The 22,446-nt window shown below is 33.1% G+C and overlaps 1 protein-coding gene across 3 annotated transcripts in view; it reads left to right on the plus strand.

Moving 5' to 3' along the window:
* The window catches only part of APOO (apolipoprotein O), an 88,643-nt gene that overhangs the window by 34,007 nt on the left and 32,190 nt on the right, over positions 1 to 22,446 (plus strand). For all 3 annotated transcript variants that reach the window (XM_051985106.1, XM_051985105.1, XM_051985104.1), the window contains exons 3-6: positions 2,757 to 2,876; positions 8,637 to 8,691; positions 10,611 to 10,706; positions 12,027 to 12,118. In XM_051985106.1, coding sequence (XP_051841066.1) covers positions 2,757 to 2,876; positions 8,637 to 8,691; positions 10,611 to 10,706; positions 12,027 to 12,118 — 363 coding nt within the window. The remainder of the gene's footprint in view (positions 1 to 2,756; positions 2,877 to 8,636; positions 8,692 to 10,610; positions 10,707 to 12,026; positions 12,119 to 22,446) is intronic.

Genomic DNA, 22,446 nt, shown 5'->3' on the forward strand with positions numbered 1-22,446 from the left:
CCAGTATTTTTAAATCATCAGTGTCTTTTGAAAATACCATGTTTAGATTCTTAACATTTTAAATAGTTGGTAGGATAGGGATTTCATTCAGGGAATTTCTGGAGAAGATACTACTTCTACCAATGCAATTAGCATCTTCTCTGCAATTTATAGTTTTGGAAAATTGCCTAGAAAGTGAGAGGTTAAATGGCTTACTTATCCAATATCATAAAACCAAAAGTAGAAATCAAATCTGGCTTCCAATTTCGCTCTTTCCATTATGCCAATTGCCAAAGTACCTTTCTTTATTTGGTTTATTCCATTTCTCAGACTTCATTTTCTTCAATGTAAAGGAAAGAACTTTTGTTTCTTTGTTTAACACATACCAAGGAAGTATGGGCTGGAGTCAGCAGTTTGCAAGGGATCTTTAGAGATTGATTTACTATACCTCAGGAAAGGAAAGAGATCAGAAGAACTGAAAAAATCACAAATTCTGTTTTTATCCTAAAAAAGGTAATTAAGAGGACTTCAACCACTATTTTCTTATCTTCAAGAGAAGAATCTATAAGAAAGTATCTTTTGATGGAAATCTGATAAATAATTTTCCACATCTTTATAGTCATACAATTGACTGAAAAGTGTAGTGGATTCAAGATGTAAATGCCTTTTGTTATCTGTTGATATAAAAATATATTTGACTAAATAGAGCAGAATGCAGCCTGAATTTTTTTCCCCTAACAAGTTTTTCATGTTTATGCCTAGATCATATAAAATTCCTTAATAAATGCAGCTGAAGAGATAACTCTTAAATGACTTTGTGATTATTAATAATAAACTATGGATTAAGAAGTTATATACTTGCCAGAAGTTCACCATTAATGAGGATGTCCTACACAGAGTCCAAATGGAAGGATTCCCAAGAAATGATGAGATTCTCTATACATTTGAGATTACAGCTGATATCTTGCTTATTATGTCAAGCTTTTGATCATTCTCAAGTCTCTTCAAGGAGATCCATCATTACTGAAAAGGAAGGGGACTTCTAATCCATATTGTAAATGAAAATTAATGGAGCTATAATCCAAATTCTGTCAATTGGACAGCAAATCCATTGAAGTACAATACATATGTCAGAAACAGGCACTCCGGATAGACATGGAATTCATCACAGAACTGAATAGGAAAAAAGCAATTTTCACTTTCAGTGATCTAAAACAGCTTTTCAATACAAAAATAAGTTTTTTTTAAATTACAAAAAAAAAAAAACAAACCCTCTCACAAAATGGTTGTTTGTTCTTCCTATAGTGTTGTTTGTTACAAATCTTGTGAACACCACAATCTCTAAGGGACCAAAGTGGTAAATAACACAGAGCTTACTAGAGAGGTCTAATAAAAAGGCAAAAGTAAACTGTGTAACATTTCCAACAAGAACCTCTATTCAAAAAATGAAGTTAAGAATTATCCTAAAGGAAATGTATATCTGGAAAAAGAGATCTATCAAAAGTAACCACAAAATATAAAAAGGATTCAGGGAGCATCTATAGATGACAGTTGCACAATTTGAACAGGTTACAGTTGATTGAAGAGACTAGTGATTAGATCTCATAATCTAAATTGAACTATTTAAGCATATAGGACTTGATATTTGTTTACTTGAATTTTTAATAGATTAGCATTAGATTATTAATTATTATTATTATTATCAACTTTCTCTCTTTTTGAAAACCTTAAAAGTGGTTTTTACCAGTTTTCTTAAAACTTAAGTTTTCTCTGGGATCCTTCCTAGGATTCAGATTTATGCTGAAATACTTTTTGTGTGAAGGATGAAGATCAGAAATGAGAATGTAGACTGTAATATCTCATTAAGTATGTTCAAGCATTAGTTTACTTTGTCAGAATAAAAAGTCTGTAAGTCAAATTCCTCAGAGTCTGACTGAGCTAATGAATGTCTGTCTTTTTAGACAAGTATATACTCAAAATGGACTTAGACAGCTGACCTTTTGTCAGAGCCCTCAAATATGTACTCTTGAATTATACTAAGAATTTTTAGTTAGGTGTTAGACCCCTTTTCTAGCTACTTTTGTTTTTCTTATCTTTCCCCCAAATCTGATCCATCCAGATAAAATGCAGTTGGAATGAAGTCCTGAATAATGAAATATTATATTTGGCTTCTAGAGAATCTTAAAAACTTTATTTCTAGCAAATATACTCTAGTTTGCTCATAAGATTTTCATGAGTGATCTCATTTTTCATGATGAAAATTAATATTGATTTTCAAAAATATGCTTTGCATAAATTTTTTTAATATTTCCACTTACTGTTCATTTTTGTATAGTGCTACAGAAATGTAGTAAAATATTTACAGGAACTTTTTTTTTGTTAGTTTTAACATTAATATTACCTCATTTATTTTATAATCTTAAAAGATAGGGATAATGCAAATGTTATTATTTTAAATTTGTAGATGTAGAAATTAAGGTCCAGAGAGATTATGATTTGCCTAGAATCCTAAAAATAAATGATAGTGTTAGAATTTGAACTGAAGTCCTCTGACTTCAAATCAAGTGATCTTTTTTCACTATTGAATTAAGTGGCTCAGACAATGTTTACTCTATAGGAAGGAAGTAATCTGTAAAGAGATGAAGTGATGTGGTAAAATTATTTTGGATTTGTAACTGAAAATTTATATACTTTATGAATAGAGGATTAAGGTAATTGTAAAAAGTTGTAATGAAGAATTGACATAACTTTTATCTAATTTTCTTTTACACTTACAGCTTTCACTCTACTCAATTCCAAGCTTTGAGTCCAAATATGTGGAGGAACCAAGAAGCCCCTTGGAGGAAGGCATTTCACAACTTAGAAAGTATGCTGTACCATATGCATATTGGTTTCAGGTATAACACTTTTTCAAATGAATTAAAGTAAATAAAAGTTCAAATAAATTTTTAAAATTCTATTTTATTGTCAGCTCTGAATTCTCTTTCTCTTACTTCTACCTCTCCTACATTGAAAAGGGAAGAATAAAACTTGTGAATAACAAAACCTATTGCAAATCAAGAAAAATCAATTTCTGCATTAGCCATGTCCAAATAAATATGTGCCTCCATTTACAATGAATCCATTGCCTCTCTACTGGAAGTGGATAACATCTCTCTCATCATGAGTCCTTTAGAATTATGATTGATTATTGAATTGATCAGAGTTTCTAAGTCTTTCAAAGTTGTTTCTTTGCAATACTGTTGTTACTGCATAAATTGTTGTCCTGTTTCTGCTCATTTTACATCAATTAATTTGCCGGCTTTTCTTAAAATACTCCATTATTTCATACACCATAATAGTATTCCATCCCATTCATATACTATTTTAGTTGCTCAGCTTTTCCCTAGTTGTTAGGCTACGTTTTCTCTATTCTGTTCTTAGCCACTATGAAAAAGAGCTACTATAAATATTTTTGTTCATATAGATCCTTTCTCCTCTAATTTCTTTCGGCTATGGACCTAGAGTATAACTTAGGGGCATAATTCCAAATTACTTTCCTGAATGTATGGATTTATTCACAGTGCCACCAATAGTTCATTTAAAAAGCCCTCCATTTCTCCACAGCTCCTCCAACGCCTGTCATTTTCCTTTTTTTCTTTCTTTTTTGTGTCAATTTAACTCATCTGATAGATGCGAGATAGTATCTTGGGGTTGTTTTAATTTATATTTCTCCAAGTATTAGTGATTTAGAAAATTTTGTTTTCACTTTGACATCTTCATCTGAAAACTCTCTATCCATATTCTTTGAGCATATATCAGTTAGAGAATGTCTCTACTCTCATAACTATCTTCTTTTATATGTCTTCGAAATTAGATCTTTAACAGAGAAACTTGCTACAAAGATTTGTTCTCCTGTTTCTTACTTCTTTTCTGATTTTGGCTGCATTGATTTTGCTTTCACAAAAAAATTTAAATTTTATGTAATCAAAACTGTTTATTTTATCTCTTATGAACCTCTGTATCTCTTGTTTGGTCCTGAATCCTTTCTTTACCCATAGATCTGACAAGTAATCTTTTCCAAGCTCCCTTAATGTTTATGTCACCCTTTATATATAAATCAGGTACCCATTTGGAGTTTGTTCAAGTGAATTATTAATACTACATGTATTAGTTTTCTGGATTTCAAGCAGATGCTTGATTATGAGAACCCAAATGTGCTATATATAAGAATGGTTAGTCAGCCAATGTCAGTCATCTAGTCATTTTATAGGTTCTTTGCTTGCTGTTAGTAAATAATCAGCTAGATATATTTTGATTTTCTGTCTTTGGGGTCATTACCATTATTCCCTTCTCAGAAAGATGCAACTATTGCTCAGGTTAGGAATCTGTGTAGTAGAACTTAGTTTACTGCTGAGGCTACAGGTTATTTCTGGACAGAAAACAACCACAACAGGGAGGCAATGAGTATATTCTTCTAGCTAAGCCTACACCTTACTACTTGGGTAGAAGGAAACCTACAACACCCATTTAATTCAGTTTTATGGTGGTTTTTTTTTTTCCAGTTTCGTAATCAGTGCTTTCTATTGTTTTTTCATTACAAATGTACAATGTGTTTTGGATATTGGCTAAATAGGCTTTGTTTACTAGGTCAATTATCTAATCATTATTTATATATTATACATATACCACATATATATTATTTATACATTCTGTTTGTGGAATGATGTGTTCCAACTTCCATACAACTAACTTATAAATAAGTTTTTAGGACACAGACTATTCTGTACATTCAGAACTTTCTGAATTTTAATTTCTAAATTTGTTTCTAGTTTTAGGCTTGAGAATACCCTACAAAAAACAAAGTCAAGACTAATGTTCATTGGTCTTGGTCGTGAGAGTGTGAAAAAAATATTCTTCTGTTCTCTCTGCTCCCTAGTTTCACCAGTTTTTCAGGGGATATCTTGACTTAGAAAAACATCCATGTTTTTAAGTGGAGAAATATATGTATTTGAAAATTTGCATTTTACAGATTATTGAGCTTTTATGTTGAGAGGAAAATCCTTCACATGGTAAAGAAAGCACCATATATTGCAATGTCTGAGTAGATCTTGTATTGAAATCTTTCTGAAAGGAAAGGGACCTGTATGTGCCAAAATGTTTGTGGCAGCCCTGTTTATAGTGGCTAGAAGCTGGAAAATGAAAGGATGTCCATCAATTGGAGAATGGTTGAGTAAATTGTGGTATATGAATGTTATGGAATATTATTGTTCTGTAAGGAATGACCAGCAGGATGAATACAGAGAGGACTGGCGAGACTTACATGAAGTGATGCTGGGTGAAATGAGCAGAACCAGGAGATCATTATATACCTCAACAACGATACTGTTTGAGGATGTATTCTGATGGAAGTGGATCTCTTCGATAAAGAGAGCCTTAATTGATCAAAGATGGACAGAAGCAGCTTCACCCAGAGAAAGAACACTGGGAAATGAGTATGAACTGCTTGCATTTTTGTTTTTTCTTCCCGGGTTATTTATACCTTCTGAATTCAATTCTCCCTGTGCAACAAGAAAACTGTTTGGTTCTGCACACATATATTGTATCCAGGATATACTGTAACCTATTCAACATGTAAAGGACTGCTTGCCATCTGGGGGAAGGGGTGGAGGGAGGGAGGGGAAAAATCGGAATAGAAATGAATGCAAGGGATAATGCTGTAAAAAATTACCCTGGCATGCGTTCTATCAATAAAAAGATATTTAAAAAAAATAAAATATACTTGTATGATTAAAAAAAAAAAAAAGAAATCTTTCTGAAGTTTGTGTTTAACAGTTCAAAACAAGACTTGTCCAAACTTCTTGCTAAGGTAGCTACCAGAAGGGATGTGTAGATTACAGTATATGTTGCATAAAAGTCAAGACCAATTTGGGAATATTTTTTAAGCTTAAAGATTCCTTAGTGTTCTGTGATACACGTGACATAGAAAATGTAAGGATAACAAACAGCATTGGAATCAGGAGGTAGGACCATGTTCTTCAACATTGTTTGGGAAATTGGTCCTTCAGGATCTATTATTATACTTTACCACATATTCTTATCTAAACACACACATCAATGCACATACATACCATACAAGCATGTACATACATACATAGATGTAGATATCTCTCCTTCCAAATATGTGAAAGACAAGGATCAACTCATTTTACTGCTTTCCCTTATGTCTTGTAAGTTTTACCTCAGGACTGATAGAAGGTAACAGTAAACATTTGGACATGGAAGAGCTATGAATTGGTCCAACTAGAATTGAACTATGAATTGATCCAACCATTTTAGAAAACAATTTGGAATTGTTAAAAAAAAAAAAAGTCAATTTACAAATCCTTTGACTTGGATTTGCTACTTTTAGGTATATACTTCAGAGAGATCAGTGACAGAAACAAAAGTTCAATAATGAATAATAATAGAAGCACTTTTATAGTAGCAAAGAATTAGGAGGAAATGAGTGTCCATTAACTGATTGAATATGAATATGATGATATGAATATTATATGATATTCATGACAAGGAATGACAGAAATGAGTAATTTAGAAAAATTTTGGAATACTTATGAATTGATGCAGAATCAAGTAAATTGAAGTAGAAAAATTTGCAACAAAATCACATTGATAGGTAAGACGCCATTATATATCTAAAGATATCTATTAGACTAATTAGGTATGCTATTATGACTTTAGACCACAGTCAGTAAAGCTGATGGTGAAATGTATCTCCATCAGTAGAGTATTTGACTCTGGTCATGGAATGAGACATACGTATTCAGAAATAGCCAGTGTCCTGTTTGCCTTATAAAGAACAGTTCCTTATAGGAAAGGGTAACAGTGATGGGAAGGAAGGAAGGAAGAGAAAAAGAGAAAAAGAGAAAAACTACTTTAAAAAGTTTATTGCACACAGGTTTTGTTTTTTTTTAAAGTGTTAACATTTTATTATAGCATTGTGCTATTAAAATACCCAAAATACTTTATAATCATGAACAATCTTTCCTTAGAGTATTTTAAATCTTACAAACATCAGGGAATGCAAATTGTCACCATTCTAAAAGCAAAAGTACAGCTCAGCATTTCAGTTTAACTTTACTTTGGTACTATCTCAGTGTGACATAAAATAATGCTTTAAATAGCAAACACACAATGTAGAGACAGGAGAATGAAAGTTAAGCCATGGATTATTTATAAACACATACATAATGACATTTTAAAATAAATCAGAACCTGCAGAAAAGTAAGAATCATTTATATATAAATATAAACATAAGTTGACCATTTGTCTATACTGTGCACACCTATCCCTTCTATTATAGGCTCCATCACTTTGATGAATACCTATGAATACACACTATATGCAAGACATTATGGTAAATTCTATAAACAAAATACACACACACACACACACACATACACACACACACACACACACACACACACACACACACATGCCCCAGAAAGATAATAAGACAAAGGAATAAGAAAGAGCACTGGTTGTAGATTCAGAAGAACTAGGTTCAAATTCTACCTCTGATATTTTTTATTTTTTGGGGCAAATCATTATTCTTTTTCCTCACTTATAAAATGCAGATATTAGACTAGGTAGCCTGGCTGATTCCTGATACAATTCAGTATCTGTAATCCTGCAGAAACTCATATTTTAATAAGGGAGGTAATATATATATATATATAGAAAAATACAAACATATAAAGCCACTAATGAGGTTAAACTTTAGAATAGAATTCTTTTAGCTTGTGCAAAGGTATAAAAATGAGAGATGAGAAAGACAGCTTGGAATCCTTTATTGCTGGACTGTAAAATATATCTAGGGGATACAAGGTGAAAAAAGACTAGACAGATAAAAAAGAGGGCAAGTTATTGAAGAGCCTTAAAAGATTAACATAGGGGTTTATATTTGAACATAAAGGTAATTGGAAGTTTATAAGTAAAAGGATGTTGTAGAAATGCATTTGACAAAGTGACATTGATTGCTTTGTGGCAAATACATTGAAGTGGGGACAGATGAAGCCAAACAATAATTGGGAGATTATTATAATAATCTAGATAAGAGGTGTTTTAAATAATATTTTCTGTGTTGCTTAATAGTTGGTGATCCATTAATAATATCATTAAAAAAAAAAAGACTGGCTTAATTTAATTTGGAATAGTTCCAAGTTGTTTTTTAAACTGGGATGGAACAGTTTTTTTCATTAGAAGATAGAGCTGCTCATCTGCGGATAGTTATTTTTATTAAAGTGAGCTATAATATACTATCACATTAATACATATTCCTTTTATGAAAGAAACTGACTTGATAAAGTGGGAGAAAACATTACCACTCATTTTGTAGCATTAAGTTGGTTTTGATAATCAAAAAAAAAATCTTAATTTACTAGACTGTAACTTTTCTTAATTTTATATGAAACCCTGAAAAGATTGTGAGTTGAAAGTTTGGCTTTGTTTGGGGTTTGTTTTTTCTTCCAGTGGCAACAGTAGAACCTTATTTTAAAAGGTTTGAGCAAAAAAACAAATTGTAGAATGTGAGCATTTCATTCTGTTTAGATGTAATTTTTTTCTTATTTTAGTATTAATACTGTTTGGTGATAGTCTTTTTCTTCCCCTTATTCAGGTTGCTTATGACAAAACTAAGCCCACAATAGATGGTGCCATTCAACAAGGGATAGGTAAGTTGATTTATAATTAATAACCCTAATAATCATTAAAATTTACACAAAACACTTTTACAATACATTTAATTGTTCTAGCCCATATGTTATAACATTTTTTGATTGAGCTGATTAGCTCGAGAATTTGTATAATTGTGTGGCCAAATCACTTATTTTTTTTTGGATTTCAGGTTTCTTATTGTAGGATGAGAGATTTCCACATCTAGGAACCCTTCCAGTCCTGAGTTACATAGGATTAAACAAATCTCTGTTGTGGAGGGCACTGTTATTCTTCAGTTACCCAGGCTTGTCTCTATACTTATTTACCTCCAATATAAAATCAGGTCCCAGCCTTGTCAGTTTTATATACAGAATAAGTCTTGCTTGTCCCTTGTTTTTTTCCACTTACAGAGCCAATCCCCTAGTTCAAACTCTCATTATTTCTTACCTGGATTATTGTAGTAGCTTCCTGATTGGTCTCTTTGTCTTGAGTATGTCCCCTATTATTATTCAGGGTTGACAGTGACATTCTTAAAACACATTTGATCATATCATTCCCCATCAACTGTGCTACAGTTGCACAAAAATTCTTTTCTTTGCCATTTGAAACCGGTGTCTAGTTCTAGCTTGCTTTTACAGCCTTATTTCATATTACTCTCCTGTATATACTATGTTTTCAAGACAAACTGGCCTCCTACTTATTCCTCATACATGATACGCATTCTCCCATCTCTGTGTGTTTTTATAGACTGTCACATCTGGAATGTATTTATTGCACATCTCTGCTTCTTATAATCTCTAGCTTCCTTTAAAGTACAATTTAAATACTATGTCTTCCTTCTTGTTCTTTCCCCCTACTTCCTCTCTAGTTTCTACTCCTTCCCTCCATCTAGCTCAGTTCCTAGTCCATAATGGGTACTTAATTGATGCTTATTGATTGATTAAAAACTAGTTCTGCTATTTTTCTATGCAGCAAATATATATCATATACCTGCCGTGTGTAGATCTTATATAACCTCTCTTCTGGAACTTATAATGCTGTTAGGGAAATAAAGAGTGTAATGGAAAACTGGTATTCAATAGTATATGGTAAGTATATTTATAGAAGTAAACTTTTATTTGTTACTAATCTTAATTCCAAGGGAGGAAGTTATTAGCCAAAGGAGAACCAGCAAAGCTTTGTGTAAGAGAGAGAATTTGCATTGGATCTTAAAAATGGAATATCACGTCACAGATTTTTATTTAAAAAAAAAAATAAAAATTCAGGTAGAATGGCAGAGAAATCATTCCAGAGAATATTAGGGAAAAGTGAGAGAAAAAACACAGAGTTTGATTGGAGAATGTAGGGAAAATATAGCAGATGGAGTCATGCAGTATGACTGTAGTATGTAGACATGGTTAGAAACATCAATGGAAGGAGTATTTACACTGTTAACCCTCTTTGCCAGAGGTGATTTTTTATTTTTGTGGATGATTGAAAAATAAAATGTTTATGGGCAATGTGTGATGATCATTTCTGGTTGCAGCTACCACCATGGCAGCTATCATTGTCTTATAGAGTTTCTCCCACTCTGTTATTTTTTATTAGTTTTGTTTATGATGTTCTCTTTTACTAGTACATGGTAGGATTTTGCCTTACAGCCTTTTTTGCTTTGTTTGAGAATCTTTCCTCAATGTTAAGTAGCAAAACACACTTGAGACTCAACAAGTTTATGTTTTATACTAACCAATTCAGCATGTTAGGTAAAGGGACCTTTAAATTTTATTATATTGGTTCAAATGTATATATTGTCTGTAGACAGGAAGATCAGCAAAATCAAACAATTAAAAACTGTTATTCAGTAATATTTAATACTGTTGAAATTAGTCATCAAAGGTATTTTTGTTATTATTTAAAACACTTTATGTAAACATTCTGTGATCTGACTTCATTCTAGCCAGCTGTGAATTTTTTCAAAATCCACCTCCAGGATTTTTGCCAAGACTTGGTGTAATTGGTTTTTCTGGAATTTTGGGATACTTTTTTGCTAAAGGTAGGTTCTATTTTCAAATGGAATCATATAATTAATAATGAATTAATAATTCTTTTAAGATATATTAATATTTAGCTAAGGCATATATAATTCAATTTTGAGTTGCACAAAATTCTAGCCATTATAAGGAAGAAGCATTCTTTAAAAGGTCACAGTGCTAAGGAGTAGCTTTCTTTCCACTAAGTTTGAGTTTAGGGACATGTAATGATTGTTTACGTTATGATGTACCTTATGTTAATCCAGATCCTACTTGTGAAAAACCAAATTGATCACATATTTTCTTGTTTGAAGTCTTTTTCTATACATGATAGAAGTACTTTTGTCACTCAAAGCTATTATATCTCTGCATAAGTGTTCTATTCTTTTTACTAGTAGGATTATAAACATTAGAAAGGTGAATTCATTACTATTCTATATAATTTTCACTTCCTAATATGTTATAAAGTTTTTGTGACATTAAATGTAAATTATATATCATACACACACACACACACACACACACACACACACACACACACACACACACTGGAAGATTTTTTGGTATGTCAATTTAAATGGAAACTACCTGTTCAGTAGAATTATTGAAGATTTATCACAGCTATTACAAATAAAGTTGAAAAATGCTTTTAAAATGCTTATGTTAAATTAATCTTGGTGCTTCTAGAGAAATGCTAACTTGTAAAGCTTTACTAGTGTTAGGCTAGAGAATTGTTTTCTTAATTAGAAACAATATATTGCATTGTTGAAAGATTCCATCACTTAGAAAATAAAAACACTTTAAACTGCTATATAAATATGAGTTTGTTATTCATGAGATTTTGAATAAGAAGGGACTTTAGTAATTATTTAGCCCATCCCCTCATTTTGCAGATGAAGAAATTGAGGCCCATTTTCACAGAGAAATACCATAGTAAGAAATCTTTTTTTTTATAATTAAAAAAAAATCTAAAGCTTAGAAATAACAATAGAGACACATATTATAATATTAACTGTTCTGTGCACCTTAGAGCCTATATGTTAGAAAGGAGATATCATCAGCCAGTGAACATAATAATGTTATTTCCAGTCTTTATCATAATGTCCTCGGATTTAGAGCTTAAAGATAATTTAGAGATCATTATGCTTTTCTCTCCCATTTTACAGATGAGGAAACTAAGGCCCTAAGAGATAAATTTACACCAAAATACATAGACAGTAAATAGAGTTAAGATTCAAATCCATTGTACCCTATCAATATTAGTGGTGGATTATAAATTATGTGATAAAGAGAGTAACAAAAATTCACTAGCTGGGGAATATGGGGGGACTTTGTTTTAACAGGTTCAAAATTAAAGAAGCTCCTGTATCCAGTTGGTTTCATGAGCATTACTGCATCTGTCTATTATCCACAAGAAGCTTTTGAATTTGCACAGGTCAGTTAACACTTACCAAGCCATAATAGTCTGTGTTTTCTTCATGTAATTTTTTTTAAACAGTTATAATATTTGATTTCTTATTTTCAGCAGTTTTTACATTGAGCTTGAAAAGGGTCGTGTGTGTGTGTGTGTGTGATTCCTTTTATGGAATTATTTTGATAACTTGGAGAATAGAATGAAGTGGAGCAATTTTAGACAAGGACATTTAGGAGGCTATTACAATAAATGAGATCAGGGGTAGTAAGGACTTGAACTACAAAAAGGAATCACACAACACACAAAAGACCCTTTTCAAGCTCAGTGTGAATGAAAGATTATATCAAGGTTTTTTGAGATGAAGGAAAAGAGAAAAAGAGGGAGTTCATGTTGAATGGCCTTAATTTTCATAGTAAAGTAAAAGATAAGGTTCTCAGGTACGTAGAGTAAATTATATTATTATTTTTGCAGATGAGGAGTATATTCAAAGTGATTGTTTTTGACTCAGTATCTTAGTCATTAAAATGAAGTAGAATTCAAACCCAGGCCATAGATGTATGCAACTAACCATGTTGGCTTTTTTCGGCATGTACTTATTGAGTATCTGCTGCATGCTAATTCAGCAAATATGAAGCACCTATTATTTGCAGGTTGACAGGCAGTATGGAGAGAGAGCTACCTGTGGAAGTTGGGAACTCCTTAGTTCAAGGCCAACTCTGACTGATTGGGTCTATAACCCTGAGGCAGCTCTCTCAATTTCTCAGTGCCCCCAGGCAACAACATCCTGAGACTTGGAGCAGGGAAGATAACAAAACTGCATTGCTTGTGGAGATTCCTCCCTGGAAGAGACTGTCAATTTCTAGCTATAATTAATTAACCTCTTCTGCTTTGTTTCACATTATTTCTCTTTCCTGTGTTCAACCTGCTGTCATCTCTTGCCTCAATACATTCACCCAGTTTATCCCCCATGCCTAATGCATTTTCTGGTCATCTCTGCCTTTCAGAATCTTTTTCAAGGTTGAGGCTACATGTCACCTGTTCTGTGAAGCCTTTCTTGTTCTTCCTCCTCCTCCTCTACCTTTTCATCCTCACTCTTTTCTTAAATATTTCTAGAATTCTTATCTGATCATTCTTCTTTCCCTCATTCATTCCCTATCCTGGTACTACACTTATCTTTGCCCTTGAGAACAGAGACTCTTTTAATTTTGTCTTTGGATCCAGGCCATAGTTAGATACTTAATAAATGTTGAATTGAATTGAAGTATAAAATCTAAACTGGAAGATGGAAGATGGACGAGAAGGATTTCAGCAGCAGGAAATGAATGTCAAATATTGTACTAAGTGTGGTGAGTTCTAGGAAAAAAAAAAGCCAAGTTCTCTGCCATAGATGATCTGTCTACTTAGACTAAATGCAGACAGGTTTCTGCCCTTTTCTTATTTTAAAGGGATTGTAGGAGAGCTCGCCCTGAAATTTAGATTTCAGTCCCCACTCTGCCAATGACTTTATGCCCTTGTAAAAGTAATTTAGCCTCTTAGGACTTTAGCTTTTTGGCTATTAAAAGACAAAGTTAGATTAGTTGATCTCTAAGGTCCCTTCTTGCTTTCAAATATATGGATTCTTTATTGGCGGTGTAGGAGAGTTTGGTGTAGAAACTACACAAATTCCATAGAAATTTAGAATAAGAAGAATATGGGCTGGGATTAGTATGAGAAGTCTTCACAGAGGAATTAGGTCTTGAGTTAGGTGGAAAATGCTGAAGACCAAATAGTAGGAACAGAGTCAAAAAGATGGGAATGAGGCACATGAATGGGCAAAGGAGAAAAGTCAACGGGAGCTTTTCCAGGCTGTGAAACAGAGCCCTGTCATAATGAAAACAATATTTTAGAAAGATTAGAGGTAAATAAATTAATGAAATGAAGGAAGCCAGTAGGAGGCTATAAAGGCAACATAACTAAGAATTGGCAAGGGATGGTCCTAAGAGATTGACAAGTGGGAATATATGTAGAAAGGTCATTCCAGGAGATATTGCAAAAATTAACTCAAAGGTTACTTACCAGTATGGAGTACTTGAAAAATGCTAGTTTTATTGATAGATTAATGAAAGATGCTAATTATTTTAGAAAACTTAGTTTCAGATATGTTGAGTTTGAAGACAATGTGGTATCTAGGTAGAGATGACCCATTGATTCTTACTTCTTTAAAGTTAGGCGTTTATACTTTCAAACAACTTTTCATACAATTGACAGAATGCCGGGCTGGTGTCAGGAAGACTCATCTTAATGTGTGACCCTGGTCAACAAGTTACTTAACACTGTTTACCTCAGTTTCCTCATCTATAAAATGAGCTGGAGAAGGAAATAGCAAACTACTCCAGTAGTGTAAAAAAAAAAAAATCCGTTCCTTAAGAGTCAAACACAACTTAACAACATCAACAACAAATCCTGTACTTTTACATGATGTCACATTTGCAGTGAGCATGGATACAAGAATGGTATTGAGATTAGAGATTGGAATTTCACTTTTGGGCACCACTCAGATCCTACTCAGAAACAGTTGAGTTTAACACTTAGGTTGCAAGAAAAATTACTTGAAATATGTCTTATTTTACCTACTGCAAAAGCATTCTTCTGTGTCCTCTTGCCTCAGTCCCTCATATCAAGAATCTTCCTTTGATTGACTTCTGGTAACTTCAGTCACCTGAACCACAGCTTTGAACTGTGGAAAAAATTCCTTTGTGTAAACTATCTTCATTAACTCCATGCTCTTCATTTTGTAGGTCAGAGAGGTATGGAAGCATTCCCTTACGATTAAAAAAAGGGGGGGGGGTTAGAATTGTAGATAAAATTAAACTTGCAGATTTTAAAAGTAAAGTTATGTAAATCAGATTATAACCAGCAAAAGGGCCTGGAGAGTCCTTTACGAAGTAACTAATAAGGACTGACTGGTAAATGGTGCAGTGGATAGAATGCTGGCCGTGGAATTAAGATGACCTGAGTTCAAATCCATCCTCAGACATTTAACACTTTCTAGTTGTGTGACTGGGCAAGTCATTTAACCTCAATTGCCTCACCAAAAATAAAAAAATAAAAAATAATAATAATGACTAATAACTGAAAGTATGAAGTCATTTAGTGGAAGGGATAGTCAGTAAATTGCTTCTAGCAAAAATGTAATCTGTATGTTACATCTCACTCACTGAGATATGTCATTATAGCTCTGAATCATCAGAAAAGGTTATTTAAGGTCACTGAACTCTCTTTAGAAAAGAAGGGAAGTGTTTAAAGAAACTTCCGTAAGATACTAGTTAACAAAAATGTGTCTTCATTCTCAAACATTTCAGGGAAATCTTCCTTCAGAGAATAAAATTGACAGATGCTAGCTGTATTTGTTTTGTTTTTTTTTTCCCAACTCCAACTCAGCTGCTTGCTACCTTTGTGATTTTTTTTTAATAACTTTTTATTTAGAAGATATATGCATGGGTAATTTTTCAGCATTGACCCTTGTAAAACTTTCTGTTCAACTTTTCCCCTCCTTCCCCCCATCCCCTCTCCTAGATGGCAAGTACACCCATACATGTTAAATATGTTAAAGTATGTTAAATATAATATATTTACATATCTATTGTTATTTTGCTGCATAAGAAAAATCGGATTTAGACATAAGGTAAAAATAACATGAGAAGGAAATAAATTCAGGTGGACAAAAATAGAGGTATTGGGAATTCTATGTAGAACCACTACATGACTATGAAAGTCATCTTCCAGAGTTCTTTCGCTGGGTGTAGCTGGTTCAATTCATTACTGCTCTATTGAAACTGATTTGGTTCATCTCATTGTTGAAGAGGGCCAGGTCCATCAGAATTGATCATCATCATATAGTATTATTGTTGAAGTACATAATGACCTCCTGGTCCTACTCATTTCACGCAACATCAGTTCATGTAAGTCTTTCCAGGCCTTTCTGAAATCATACTTCTGGTCATTTCTGACAGAACAATAATATTCCATAACATTCATATACCACAATTTACCTAGCCATTCTCCACTTGATGGGTATCCATTCATTTTCTAGTTTCTAGCCACTAAAAACAGGGCTGCCACAAGCATTTTTTGTATATACAGGTCCCTTTCCTTTCTTTAAGATCTCTTTGGGATATAGGCCCAGTAGAAACACTGCTGGATCAAAGGGTATGTACAATTTGATAACTTTTTCAGCATAGTTCCAAATTGTGCTAGCTATATTTGTAAACTTACTTCATGATTCAGATTTTAGAGCAAATAACTTGGGGGACTTTAGGAATCTCCAATTCTGAAAAGTAGGTTTTTCTTTCCCTGTTCATTTGTTTTAACAGAACACTGAAGTTCCTCATTCCATTTCTAAAATAATATAACATTCAAATGTTTTGGAAGAATTCCCCATCCCCCATTTCCTTACCTCTATCCTCTGTCTCTTTTTAGGGGTTTCAGTCTGAATGGTTTTTGATAAGGTTGTGATAAGCTATATCCAAAAACAAATTGCAGTTCTCTCAGATATTATATATCTTGACAAAGCTTCAAATCCTTAGTTTCCTTTATTGTCTCAGATATCCCTTCCTGAAGAAAGCTCCTAGCTCCAGTAATTAATTGTTCTCTTCTTCCGCAAATTATTTTATGTTTATTTACTTGTTAACCTGGCATATCTATCCCTAGTTGAATGTCAGCTGCACAAAGACAAAAGAACTATTTATTTTGTTGTCTTTGTATCCTCAGTACCTATTACATAGTAATATGTGTATAATAAATTCTTATTGAATTAAATATAAATTTACCTAGATCTTTTGCATTAGGCAAATCTGAATTTTTTATCCTAAAAGTTAGTTTTGGATCTATATTCAATGTGTAGGTCAAACCTTGTCCCATGTCAGAACTGACCTTTGTAGTTAGAGCCCTGATTATCTCTTGTGGCTTAAAGTATATGCCAGAGGGGTTGACAGTAATATTTTTAAAGGAACTGTTGGCACACCCACCTACCCCTTTACATCTTTTGCTACTTCTTCCCCTCCCCTCATCTCTTAATATTTAGGACACAAATCAAATAAGCCAGGCTTCATTCAATTTATTTGGGCTCATGGACAAGTTGTGAATGTCAAAGTTATAGAGCTTTATAAATTGAAGATGCTTCCAAACTTCAAAGTAATTTCTTTTTTTTTTTCCTATTTGAGGAAAATGATTATTAATAATAATTTGGGAAAATCTAAAGTTCTGTCCTTTTTTTTTCCTCACTTAGTAATATTTTATTTTTTTCCAATTACAGGGAAAGATAATTTTTTATTTTTAGTGTATTTAGTTTATTATCTAAAAATAATAACTTTTTTATTTTTCAAGATACATGGAAAGATAATTTTCAACATTTACCCCTGAAAAGTCTTGTGTTCCAAAATTTTCTCCTTCCCTCCTTGTTTCCTCCTCCCCCTAGATAGTAAGTAATATTTCATTACTTTCATGTTACTATAGCTTGTTCAGCCATTCTCCAATTGATGAGCATTCACACCCCTTTTCCAATTCTTTGCTACCACAGAAAAAGCTGCTGCAAACATTTTATGTATAGTTCTTCCAAATATATTTAAACATTTATCATTCTGCATAAGAAAAATCAGACCAAAAGGGGGAAAAATGAGAAAGAAAAACAAATCAACAAACATCAACAACAAAAAAGGTGAAAATACTATGTGGTTATCCACATTCAGTCCCCACAGTCTTTTTTTTGGATGTGAATGGCTCTCTCCATTACAAGTGTATTAGAATTGTCCATTGTTGAAAAAGAGCGAAGTCTATCACAGTTGATCATTGCATTAATCTTCTTGTTGCTGTGTAGTGTTCTCTTGGTTCACTTCATTTAGCATCAGTTCATCTAAGTCTCTCCAGGCCTCTCTGAAATCATCTTAGTGATAGTTCTTATAGAACAGGGGTCCTCAAACTTTTTAAATAGGGGGCCAGTTCACTGTCCCTCAGACTGTGGAAGGGCTGGACTATAGTAAAAACAAAAACTTTGTTTTGTGGGCCTTTAAATAAAGAAACTTCATAGTCCTGGGTGAAGGAGATAAACGTCCTCAGCTGCTGCATCTGGCCCACGGGCCATAGTTTGAGAACCCCTGTTATAGAACAATAATATTCCACAATATTCATGTACTATAACTTATTCAGCCATTTCCCAGCTGAGAAGCATCCACCCAATTTTTGTTCCTTGCTACCACAAAAGGGCTGCTGCAAACATTTTTGTACATGTGAGTCCCTTTCCCTTTTTTTATGATCTCTTCAGGATACAAACCCAGTAGAGAAACTATTGGATCAAAGGGTATATAGAATTTGATAGCCCTTTGGTCATAGTTCCAAATTGCTCCTCAGAATGATTAGATCAGTTCACAACTCCACCAACAATGTATTAGTGTCTCGGTTTTCTCATATTCCCTCCAACATTTATCATTATCTTTTCCTGTCATCTTAGCCAACCTGAAAGGTATGAAGTGGTACCTGAGTTGCAATAATTTTCAGTATTCATTTTATAAGAATTTGAATTCCAAATTTCTCTCTCCTTCCTTTCCTTCATTCTTCCCCAAGATAGTAAACAATCTGATATAGGTTATACATGCACAACCTTGTTAAACATATTTTCATTTTAGTCATGTTATGAAAGAAGAATCTCAACAAGAGGAAAAATCACAAAAAAGGAAAAAAGTGAAAATATACAGTTTGGTAAGATTTGCATTTGGATTCCATAATTCTTTCTCTGGATGTGGATAGCATTTTTTATCATGGATATTTTGAAATTGTATTGAATCACTGTATTGCTGGGAAGAGCAAAATCTATCATAGCTGATAACTTTAGTTACTATGGACAATATTCTCCTGGTTGTGCTCACTTAATTTAGCATCATTTAATTTAACATCACTATGTAAGGTAAGTCTTTCCAGGTTTTTCTGAAATCATCCTCTAGCACAATAGTAAATAAATTTCTGACAATTTTTCACTGCATATAATCATAATGCAACTTTCAGAATTACATGGAAAATGAATTTTTATTTCATGGATAAGCTTTGAAGTTATTTCAGAGGTAAAGAATGGCTACGTGTTATTCCATACAGGCAATTTGGAGGACTATTCAGAATTTTTAAAGAATTTTAATAAGTTCTATTAGTACAACTACTTTGGCATTATACAGCATAATTTTATGGATGCTTCTGTGTGCCAACTATAAAAAGATAGAGTCCCTGACTACAAGGAATTCACAGACTACTGGATTGGTGGAAGAGTAAGACACACAAATAATTAGAATAGATGAAGTGCAAAGAAATTGAAGTACAAAGACACTGAGATAGAAGGAAAATTTATCTTTGGTGGAAAAAAGGTATTAGAGGAGGTAGCACTTTAGCTGGACCTTGAAGGAAAGGAAGAATTTCCTCAACTAGAGGCCAAATATGGAGCAGCAAGAGAGATAAGAGGACCAGGAAAGGGCCAGGTCCACGGAAGCCAAAGAGGGGAAAGTATATATAAAAGGAGGGAGCTGGCAATAGGATTCACTGTTGCCAAAGAGGGTAAGATCTGAGAAAGAGCCACTGGAGTGAAACTTTTTTGAGGAATGGTGGGGCTGGGATTTATGGCAGGTCTTGAAGAGTAAGTTGAGAAAATAGAGACAGCTGGTGTGAGCTATTCTTTTCTTTTTAATGTGCTTATTAGTAGTCTTCAATCTCCCATTCTCTTATCCCTTTTTTTCATTTTCTCATTCTCTTTTGTTATAATTGTGTACATGTTTCATCTTTGAAGATACTTGGAAAAGATTTTGAGATGGGAAGAAGCATTTGTCATTTTTGTTTTTTAAGTATCTTACACATAAGTGTTTAATAAACACATTTTGAGTGTGCTCTGCAGTAGAAGTATATAGAGAAACATAGAACAAGATTTAAAGTAGTTTAACATGCTTACATGAACTATGTATATTGTTTAGTAGCATTGTTTCATTTCTACCAAAAAGGGAACACAAACCTTTTTAGGTATTCACTGAGCTACTTTAGAACTTTACATATTTTGTTATTTGGGCTGAGTTTAAGAAATTTTTCCCATATCCTCATCACAGAATTGCTTTCCTTTATATTCTTTCTTACTACTTGCCATAACAAATACAAGCATATTGTATGTGACAGATAATTAATGTTGCCAACCCCCTCCATAACCACATGTATAGTAAATAATATTGGTCTAGTTTATTTATTCAGTTCTAATTAGATAATACACATAGGAAAACATTTTCAAAATTTGTTGTAATTTAAGCATCTAAGGGACAAGGTGGAGGAGGTAAGGAGAAAGTGAAATACCATAGGATACCATTCTTTTTGATTGACACAGTTTTTTATGCAGTTTAAGCTTAGAAATGATTTGGAAATTATCATTGATGAATAGCTTTAGACACTCAGGTTTGGAATCTAAACTTCATCTTCACTTATCCATATATTCTATGTCAGTGACAATTATCATTGAGCATAATGTAGTTGCCATTAAGCAACCTTGAATTTTTTAGGCTCCTTATGGAACTCAGCAAATTTAGACATTTTCTTAAAAGAGTAGGAAAAGAAGATTATATAGGATGCTGAATTTCTAATAATGCAACTTTAAGTATATCTTAAATTTAACACTGTAGTTTCAACACTGCCTTGCTCATCTTTATCCCTTACTGAATTTCCTTTCTCTTTCTTTTCTGTATTTTTATGTTTCATTGATGATGTTTTCTTACTTTTCTTCTCCTTTTTGGAGAGCAAGGTTATCAATATCACTCCTTTCCCTTCCCTTCTCTTCACAATAATAAATATAAATCATGTTTTTTGAGAAATATAGTTGTGTCTAAAAATGTATGTTTCATTCTTCACCTCTAGTTTTTTTTTTTTCCCTCAGATAGGAAGCATGATTCATTATCAGCTTTCTAGAACTGTATTTGTGAAGAAGTAACAGGTACTAAGTTATGGGAGAGCAGTAAAAACGTGAAAAATTCACAGCAGGTGTTTATTATAGTCACAGAAGCCCTTTATTGACATGAAAAGACTCATGGGCAAAATAAAAATTAGTTTGCCACATGTTGTGGTGAAGTGGACTTTTAAAGGTTCAGAGGGAAGAGTGAGAGAGAAGAGTGGGGTTTAAGGAATCAGAGAGCAATAAGGGTGGGTCCTAGAGGAAAACAAACTTGAACTCATTCTATCTATGCGGTGAGCTACTGCAAAATGAAACCACAGAAGTTAAGTATGCTTTTAGATATGCTAACATGACAGTTTCTGGAGCTGACCTCCCTTTTTGTGTGACAGTGGGAATAGAATGGGCTTAATTTAAAGTTCTATATCATTTTTGACAAGAGAGGCAGAATAGACTGATTAAAAATCTTGTGCCACGTCATTTAGACATTGCATTAATCATAATTCTTATGCACATAGTTCTTTAACAGTTGTTTTCCTTTACAGTGTTGTAGATTATGTAAAATTATTCTGCTTCCAGTCACTTGGCTCTGCATTAGTTAATACAAGTCCCTCCTTATATTCTGTGTATCTTATATGAAGAAATTACAGACAAAACTGAGGGGCAAAATAGCTAACAGGAGTGGTAAATATGAAATAGATTTGGGAGAGCAATAGAAAGAATATTATAGTTATATAGTAAAGGGATTTGGAAGATGCCATTAAAGAACTATACCATGAGGTGGGAATACATCATTGACTGGAAGGTTAAATCCATGAGAGTTAGCTATAATAGGGAGAAAGGAACCATGAAACGAAGGGGAGAAGGAAGTGAGAAAAGAGACCCCCTTGCATTACATGGTGGGCTATCCTAAAAAAGATGTACCACCCTAAAAGAGTTAACTATAATAAGAAGAAAGACTCCATTACATGGAAGACATTATGAGGAGGGAGAGAGTATCTCATAGTGGGATGAAAACAACTTAGCAAAAATCTTCATCATAAGCACATCTTTTATAGGGGGAAAATAACTATGGGTTTTCTCAGGGGAAGTACTAGGGAAGAATTGGGGAGATAAAGTATGGGTATTGAGATATTGAGGCTGTGTTAAAGATATTCTGGGAAAACTTGGTTCCCATCAGAGCAAAACAAAATAGTTCCTATCATAGGTATCTTAAAGATGCTATAGGTACATCATGGTTGCCTTAATTATAGTAATAATACAATCTGGAAAACTAAGTTCCTAGGATGAGCATTTTAGCATTTCCTGACAAGAGGAGAGTTTCAGAATTCACATCACTATGATATGTGAAAGCAACTTAAATATGAGTCTTGTTATCACAATTATTGAGTTTTGAGCAAAGCTAGAATTAGCA

This window comes from Antechinus flavipes, chromosome 3 (assembly GCF_016432865.1).
Source record: "Antechinus flavipes isolate AdamAnt ecotype Samford, QLD, Australia chromosome 3, AdamAnt_v2, whole genome shotgun sequence".
Lineage (NCBI taxonomy): Eukaryota > Metazoa > Chordata > Mammalia > Dasyuromorphia > Dasyuridae > Antechinus > Antechinus flavipes.